Below are 9,474 nucleotides of genomic sequence, written 5' to 3' on the forward strand. Positions count from 1 at the left end.
ATATATACATATAGTGAGAGAGAGATATTTTATTTTATTTTTTAAATTATACAAACTGCTTTGCCCATAAAGGACACACCAAAACACTAATAGGCTTCTGGACACATTGGACCCAATTCTTTTTTTTTTTGAAGAGCACACTATAGTATAGAAAATGTTCAACAGCTTTTGACGTTTTTTTGGGGGTTTTTTTGTCAGTTGCTGAAACTGACAAAATAATGATACTTGTTAACTTTATCTTCTCAGGTATGTTTCTTGTGCCCTTGGGTGTCCCCATGAGGGACACATTGAACCTTCCAAAGTGGCAGAGGTAGGATTGTTCTTTACACTTACAGGTCTTTTAAAACCTATCTGTTCATTTGTTTAAATGATCTAAACTAAACTGAATCGTTTCTTGAGATGTTGTTCTGGTTTTGTTTTTCTGTTTTTTTGTTTTTTTTTTTACTTGTTTTTCCTGGAATTAATTAATTTTGTGGATGTCAGTGCTTTTCGATATATATGTCAAAACTCAAAGCTAATTATTGTCAGTTCATTGCTAAATGAAAAATCACAATAAATGTTCATATTCTTTCCGTAAGCACAGATTGAATTAACTGAAGAAATGTAAAATATAGCATTTATATTCTCTTCCATTTCACTGCCTAACCAAACATAACATGGTACTTATATTTGAAAAAAAAAAAGTTCTTTTACTATGTAATCCTCTTATAAAGAGAGCATTTTCTATATTTTTATTATTTTTAGGTGGCAAAGAGATTATATGAAATGGGCTGCTATGAGATTTCCTTGGGAGACACCATTGGTATTGGTACTCCAGGATCTATGCTTAAGATGCTGCAGAGGGTGATGAAGGACGTGCCCATCAATGCGCTTGCAGTTCACTGCCATGACACCTATGGGCAAGCACTGCCCAACATCCTTACTGCACTCCAGGTAAGAACACGGGTATTCTGCGGCCAATAGTCTCAAAAGTACTTATGCTTCTACCTATGATGATTTTGTTTCTTATGTTATTGTTTATATTATTATTATTGTTACTATAATTAATATTTCCAAGAAAACAAGAAGTTTTAACGGTTCATTGCCATGACACCTATGGGCAAGCACTGCCAACATTCTTAGTGCACTCCAGATAAGAACCCCTAAGATGTGGTACTGCCAGTAATCTCAGAACCAGAAATTGCTAATGATCTAATGATGATTAGATTTATTATTCATTGTTATTTATAGTTATTGCTATTACTGCAGTTGTTAATATTATGAGTACTGTAGCGACAGAAAGAGCTCTTAAGTCGAAAGTACAGCAAAGAGAGCAGATGGAAATCTGAAAAGAAATCAAATAGACAGTCTAGTGTGTTTAACTAGAGAACTATTAGATGATAAAAGCAACAGATGACACCTGTTGAGGATCAGCTTGTGACACCAGAACGTTTCCAAGCTTCATTACGGTCCTTAATTCTCCATCTGTCATGAAGTACATGACAGGATTATCTTATTTAATGCCCTACATCTGTCTTGTAAACCAGCTTTTGTGCAGCTATTTCATAAGTCTAAGATTAGACATAAAAGACATTAATAATGACAGCAAACAGTCAAAAACTTAAAAACAAACATTTAAAAGTAAATGAAGTTAGTTTGTTAATGGAAGTCAATAAAAGAAGGAGACTAGCTCCAAGACTATTGAAAGGTGGATAGGGTAGGAACTGTGAATTTTGGAAAAATTCTCTGAACCTAACAGGCAGCTGAGAGGGATCTTTAAAAACAGAGGCAATCAGACACAGTTCAGCTAATTTGTTGGTGTGATTGGAAGGTATGGAGGTCTCTGAATAAGCAGAAAGGTAAAACAGTTCAAAGATCCAAATGAATAAAGGGATAATAAAAAGCCTGACAACTCTGGGAGGACAGATGTGCCCACACCTCTGTTGTGAGACAAAAACCTTCTGATTCTTGTGGGAGAGACATAAAAGGTGCTAACACTTTTAAGTGGAGAGGTCTGTGTTAAGCGTACAAATGCTGGTAAAGTTAGAAGAGGAAGCCCTCTTGCCGTAGTTTGTAGTGTAGATTCTCCTTTTGGACAAGCACAAGACAGCAATGCATCGTCCTCTTGATCCACATATCCTCTCATGTTAAATTGTCTGACAGCTTTACTTTCTGCTTTCCCAGTGGATTTGGGGTACCTTTGCCTTCACATGCACATCCCTCCCCCTGTGATGAATATGAATGTTCTCGTGGAGAACCACAGACCGATTATGGATAAATGCCCGGCCTTTGCATAAATCAATGTAGTTACTCATGATGACATGAAGAGGAGCAACCAGATGTGGAGGCAAAATAGAGGTGGTGATTCTTGTTCCAGGATATCATTCAACTTTCTGCCAACATCATAGAGATCACAGGTCTTTGTTTTTTTTTAGGTTGATTTAAATCATTATCCCTGCTGGGAAGCATCATTTGTTAAACTTCTCCCAATCCATCTTTTTAGACACTTTTCAGCTCACATGCTACAGTCCATTGAAATACAGTGTCCTTTCTTTGCAACGAGAAAAAGGAAAAATTGTTTTTATTTTCCGCTGGAGTCAGGAAAAAGGAAGCCAAATAATGTAATATATCAATAAGACTGATGTATAGTTATTTTGGCCATATATGCCACTTTAAAATGATGTAAAACGTTTTATTGCAAACTTTTATATTAGAGTATTTCAGAGCTTAAATTTTTTTTTGTTTTTTTTACGTTTTAAAAAGCGCACATATGTGCCTGAGCTTTAATGGCAGTCTGTCAGTCTATGGCATGATGAATGTGTTCTCTGTTGTGTATGTGTAGGCTACAATGGGACACACAGAGAACCAGAAACCATCAGTCAACGAGGAAAATCGGCATTAAGAAACATGATCTAAGCTTCCCCACAAAGCAAGATGATTCACAAACTGCTTTCAAAAAGAAAAAAAAATCCCAGAATCTTAATGAACTTAACAATATGTATTGTATAGTTAAAGGTATACACTCAATAAGTGCATTTGGGTTGTGAATCTTTGTGAAGGAGCTGTCGTGGGGGCATTTGTCACCACTTTGCCTGTTGCGAGCCAGTAAACCTGACATATATCCAAACATAAAACAGAGGCAATGCAGGCAGGGCTGTATCAGTTTTACTGGAGCGCATTGTCACCACAGAGGAGGAAGCACACTGGGGGCTGGGTGGGTCAACAGATGTGAGGGGGTCAGCACAAAGGCTCACCTATTCAGTGTCTATTGGACAAAGCGACTGAGAGCTAGGTGGATCGAAGGGCCCTGGGGGGGTGGGGGGGCTTCTAGCTCGTCTGCCGCTTGGCTGTTGAACTTTCTGACAATGGCGCGCTTAAAGGCCAGTGGAAAATGATCCTTTCATTTGCTCTACGGTGAGCATGTGATGAATGGTGCTGCAGCTGCAGACGCAGCTCTAGAAACGTCTACTCAAGTACTTTATTTTACTCAACTGTAAACGTTAGTATAGTATTTATGCTTCAGTTTGCACAAATCACTGTATGACTGCAAATGTAACGTGTAAATGAAATCATTCATTCATTCACTAATGTTACACATCCACTAAAGAAACTGTTGTTCCGTTGTGAAACTTGCAGTTGAACACTTATCCCTTCTAATAATTATGATGGAATTAATCTAATATTGTACTTCTCTGGTACAATTTATGGTCAAACATTGTTCGGAAAGGCAGCTGATCCATGTCATGTAAAGAAGCAAATATTTTTAAGGTTAAATCTGATTCTGAATGGTTTGAAAAAGAAAAAGTACAGAGAGATGGTGAAATTCCTGCGTGGATCATATTTACAATGATTCATCGCAGCTGCCCCATGGCCACAAGAAATAATAGCAGCCAGGGATATTTAGCTCACCATTTGCTCACCCATAAACAAGTAGGAAATTAAAGATTTTATCATAGTTTTTCATTACTGTGTGCCAGAACTCCACACCACCAACTGGGAGAGAAATGAATTCCCCCAGTGCTGTCAGCCCTGAGTCACCTCTTTTGTTCCCGATAAAGACATTCCTTAGTCTTTGTACCTTTTTTCAGGAGGTCTAGGGGGGCTTTGTTACAAACCTACCCTGGCAGGTCACACAATGACAATGTATGTACTTAGATTTCACAGGCTTGGCAAGGAAAATTATTTAATCTTACCTGCAATTTTGGTGTATTGTGTACTACTGCAGCTGGGGAATACAGTATAACCTGTCTGGGCTCACACTAGAGATCTCTACTGACAATAACATCCATCTGCAGTATTTTCTTTTGTCTCCATACATGAGACTCTGTTCAGCCTTAGTTTACTAACATATTTTACTAACATCCAGTTACCTAGCAGCTGTGTTGAGCAGTGTGTTGATAACTTTAGTGCAACTTTATGTTGGCTTCTTTGACTGAATGGTAGAAGTTATAATGGATAGTTATAAAGGATCATTTTATCTTGTGATTGGTGATTTGCTATTTCAAAGAGTGAAATCCGCTCTGAATCAAAGCCACCGACGATACTTTCTGTTGAGTAAACAAGTAAAATCAATTTCAGCTAAACTAGAAAATATTTATTATAGATTATTAACTTTTTTTTAAATGAGCCCTTGTGACATACTGGAATATATATTTAAAAGACAACCGTAAAACCCACATAAATACCACAAAAAGACAAAATAACAGTAAAAGAACATTTATTTTTCTTTTTTCTGTATTCTTAGGCTTTATTTTACTTTTTTTTTTAACTATTTTTAAAAAAAAAATGCTTTTAACATGTATGTAAAGGAAGCAACACTGATGTAATAAATGGGTCAAAAAGCTCATTTTCATCTGCAGCCCCTGGGACGATTGCTGTTATACAAAATAAATAAATACAGATGAAGAGCTGAAATATAAATGTTTATTATTCAAAATCAATAAATAATTTAATTAGCAAGTACATAAATTCCTAAGAAACTAGATTATCTGTGAATTTATTTTCTTATATTTTTTCTTCAATTCCAACCAAATTCATGTTTTAAGGTGATAAATATGTTATATTATTATTATTATCATTAGTAGTAGTATTTTTAGCATTCATTTACATTATATTAAAAATAGGATTGCATATTAAAGTTGAATAACTTCATATTTGTCACATCACATTAGTCAAACTTTATTTTCTTTTGGAAATGATAAAGTAAAATGTGATTTATTTATTCTTTAAGTGCTTGTTTGCCTTTTGCTGTCCGGGGTTCGCTCCTCGAAAGAAGTGATATAAGTGTCAGCACGGGATCCGTGACAGTTTCTGTCAGCCTTTCGGTTTATGTAGTCGTGGGTGAAGCATCACTGCTTCGTGTCCTTCGCTGAATGCACACTCTTTCTTTCGCTCGCTCTGTGACGCAGTTATAAAACCAAAATGGGAGCTTGTCCATCTTCAGCCTCGTCCACTCAGAGCGCAGAATGTAAACAAGCTTATCCCAAATCATGCAAGTTTGAAAATGTTCAGTGTCTTTACCCAGGAATGCATTGTTTTTATATAGCCGCAGCTCACTCAGTATGGCTTTTTAACACTGAGCACACATCTGGTTTCTGGGTAGTGTGAACCTAACTGAGCATTGGCAAGCCCGAGCTGCTGACCACCAGTTCCTGCGTGATTAGTGTCCGGGGGTACGGGGCACGCTGCTGAAAGGGTTTGTTCTGTTCCTCTCGGAAACAGTACGCTGAAGACCTGTGACCTTATAGCTAGAAGCGAGAGGATTGGCATGGCAGATTACAACTCTGTGTTTATACTACAAAAAATTCTGCCTAGTACAATATCCTGCTCTGGCTTTAACCAAGGTCTGGAAATCTCGTGCACTGCACACACCGGAGTAGATCTCCTCCTCCTTCTACCCACCTCCTCCTCTTCCCTTGCCAACATAAACAGCAATTACGGCTGGCTCAGACAGCCCCCTGAAAGAAGTAGGTTCTTGTCTGGAGGAAAAGCAACCAATTAGCATCATTGTTCCAAAAAAGCAATAGAGATTCTTTTAATTTAACTTGCTTGGTCCTGCTCTGTGGGGTAGCGGTCCTTCATGACCCAGTGCCACTGAGAGGATCAGTGTGTTAATTTTGTCTCACTGTAGGATTCTCTGACATCTGGTTCTACCGCGGAAGCTGGAAAACATCTTTAATATTCTCATGACAATCCCAGGGACATGTGGAAAACATCCCAAGACCTTAGTCCATAATGACTCTGAAAACTGAAGGCCTGTCTTGGTGTGAAAACAAAGGTTTTATTCATGACTGGGTCGCGCACGTCCATGGCAAGAACAGTGACTGTGTGTCTTTGAGTAATATGGGCATTCAGAGAAAGAGTAAAATGTGCTTCTGTAAATTTCAATGTCAACATCGAGCTGCAACAAAAGCACCGGGGTACTGTTTCCTGGGCAGCCTTTTATAATGTTGGGTAAGCTGTCCAACAAAAGCAACGGATTGAGAAGAACAACTGAAAACGCATCATTAATTTTCATATGGAGACCAGGCGCTCGCTATCGTCGGCAGTAAAAAAAGGAAAAACTTTCCCACAAATTTCAGCAGTAATGTTTGTCGTGAGCGCTGGTGAGCCAAAAAAAGAACAAAAAAAACGCAGTAGAGTACACAACTTGAATTTTATCTCTTGTATATTCTTACATTCGTGTAAACAAAGAGGCCCTTAGAAAGCAGAAACATTTGTAATCAAGGAGATCAGCGAAATAGTTTGCCATTAATGATTTTTTTTGTAGCACATTTGTGTACAAATGCATTAAGTTTATTGGCACAGTTTGATTGGACACTAAGCAGCCAAGGGGAAAAAAAATGTCTTCTCGATGTGGCAAGAAAGTGAATCCCTATGGTGAAGAGCAGAGTCGTGCTGTAAAAACATGAGTAACCAGGACAATCAGAAACATATGAAATCTTCTGCTCAGCCTTTATAATATTCCTGTCATATGAACAAGGCCATAATTATGTGGTGCTGGTGGTTTGAGCTGACACAGAGGATGACTAAGCCATACTGCGGGACATTCTGTGCCCACTCATCTTCAAGCCTTAAGCCCACGGTTCTCAGAAACAGCTGTAAAACACAACCACAGGCCTGGCAAGGTGCGCGGCACCAGGCAGAACAACCCAATAGAACAAAGATCTTTGTTCCTGGATTTTACCTGACATGAAGTCTTTCACGGATTTGCCGAATGCCTCTGTTGTTTGTCCTTGCAGATGGGGGTCTCTGTGGTGGATTCTGCAGTAGCTGGCCTGGGAGGATGCCCTTACGCTCAGGGTTCATCTGGCAATGTTTCCACAGAGGATGTTCTCTATATGCTTCATGGCATGGGCATTGAAACAGTAAGTATGACTTCACTGTCTGGTGTACATGTACACTTGTGTCTAATCTCAACAAAACCAACATTGTACAATCTTTCAAAGCTCATTCACATAAACACATCGTTCTCCAAACATACTGCCGTGTAACAGTTTATTTGATCATATTAGTGGTTCTACATAACTTGTGCAAGACTGTGGTGTTGCACACACTTCTCAGGAACAATTTATTTAACAATTCCTACCCCTGCTGGTAGAAACAATTCACTGCGGGTTAATTTTCTGTCACCTGTTACACGTCTTCTTTTAATTTCAGTGAGAAAACCTTAAACTTGCCATTTCTTGTTTATCTTGCGCTTATTATATTAATTGCACTTTTACTGATGCTGGGATGTTTTTGCAGGGTGTGAACATTGCCAAAGTCATAGAGGCTGGTTCCTTCATCTGCAGTGCTTTATCTCGCAAGACAAACTCCAAGGTTGCCCAAGCAAGAAGCACGGCCTGCTGTGATGCGTCTCTGTAATGGAACGTCTTTAAATATTTTAGTCTGTTCCCTTTAAAGTGCTTCCCCGTTGTTGCTGCCTTCAGATTTGTTGCCTATCTGTCTGTATTTGAACTACATTGTTCCATGTATCTCTTGCATGTCATCTAAATAATATTGAAAACTATCTCATTTTTATTATTTTTTTACTTTATTGTTCATTTCCAGTCTATATTTGCCATCTGAGTACCTTTATAATCTGCTGAACACATGCATCTTCCTTGGCTTAGTTTTTGCTCTACACAATTTTTGATGTAACAAAAGCAAGCGTCGACCGCACTGAATGGAAAGTGACAGGAAGCTGGTAATTATCAAGGGGAGTATTCATTTGTGATTGAGGTTTGTGTTGACGGCTCGATAATTTATGATCTTATGATTTTATTCGTTTGCATTGATCAGTGGCCTTATAAAATTATGTAACAGCGTATTATAATCCTACGTGTATGAGTGCCTCCATATGCACCTTGCTTCTCTGAAGACCTTTTGTGATTTCCTGTGAACTTGTATAAATAATTCAAAATAGGACAACTCTCAAATTACCACAAAGATAGCATTTTAAAGGAGGCACAGAGGAGTTTTTGCCATCAGGTTTGCCAAAGATCCCTTAAAAAGTTCCTCTTTATAGTCTTTTTTTTGTATTTCAGAATTTTACCACGACATAAACTACTTTCTGAGACAATTGTCTCCGTAAAGTTGTCCTTTCATTTTTTGTCATGTTTACACCCTGCTGTGCAATCTGTAAATCAGAAAGTAAAGAATAAAAAAAAAAATCAGTTGTTAGCTCTTCTGTCCTGTTCCTCTGGCTTTCTTTCCTACGGCTTAATTGCATTCACCTTACATCCCTATTTTCAAAAATCTGACTAATTAGGATGCCAGCATGATGCCAACTGGGAAAGAAAAGCACTCCACACTAATGAATAGATGTTAGATTTGCATAAGCGTATTAAATTGTGATAATTGTCTGCCCATGGCGGTCCATCTTAATCACGTAACAAAAAAGAAAATTATGCATTCATGTGCAGTTGCACACAGACTCAGTCCTGACCTGTCTCCACCTCAAGCAAAATTCCGCCTGTGAACCACATTTAGTCACACCTGCTACCCAGTGCTCCCACTACAGCCTCGTTAAAACAGTTTCCATCTCTAAGAAATGACCGATGTTCAAACAAACAATATTTATTGACAATAGATATTTTTTTCCAATATTAATATTAAACCTGGCTTACCTGGATAGTTGACTGTGCATTCATATTCCCCAGTATACCCAGGAAACAGTAACCAGTGTCCATACATTGCTGGAGATTTGGTATCTACAGTTTTTATTTGTGTAAATGCATTTTAACAGAGCTGTGCCTTATAAACACAGTAAACACTTATTAAAGGCACTTATTAAATGTATTTGACTCTCACTTTTATGAGCCAAAAACTCACAGAACATAGTCGTGGTAGCTACAAGCGAGCCAAAAAGTTATGCTACTAACACAGTAGTACCTAAAAATAACACCACAACTTTACCCTCAATGCTGTTCTCGCCCTTGTGAGTGTTTTTTTTTTGTTTGTTTACTTTATGTTATCTTTTAATGGCAATCAACAACTTTAGTGAGACATTTT

The 9,474-nt window shown here is 38.1% G+C and overlaps 1 protein-coding gene across 1 annotated transcript in view; it reads left to right on the forward strand.

The window, feature by feature from the left end:
* The window catches only part of hmgcll1 (3-hydroxymethyl-3-methylglutaryl-CoA lyase like 1), a 13,294-nt gene extending 4,660 nt beyond the window's left edge, over positions 1-8,634 (forward strand). Inside the window, exons 6-9 of the mRNA XM_005737144.1 lie at positions 247-310; positions 745-933; positions 7,221-7,346; positions 7,726-8,634. Coding sequence (XP_005737201.1) covers positions 247-310; positions 745-933; positions 7,221-7,346; positions 7,726-7,845 — 499 coding nt within the window. The 3' untranslated portion in view covers positions 7,846-8,634. The remainder of the gene's footprint in view (positions 1-246; positions 311-744; positions 934-7,220; positions 7,347-7,725) is intronic.
* The last annotated feature ends 840 nt before the right edge of the window (positions 8,635-9,474 follow it).

The sequence above is a fragment of the Pundamilia nyererei genome, unplaced genomic scaffold, assembly GCF_000239375.1.
Source record: "Pundamilia nyererei isolate P.nyererei 1_Seehausen unplaced genomic scaffold, PunNye1.0 scaffold00073, whole genome shotgun sequence".
NCBI lineage: Eukaryota > Metazoa > Chordata > Actinopteri > Cichliformes > Cichlidae > Pundamilia > Pundamilia nyererei.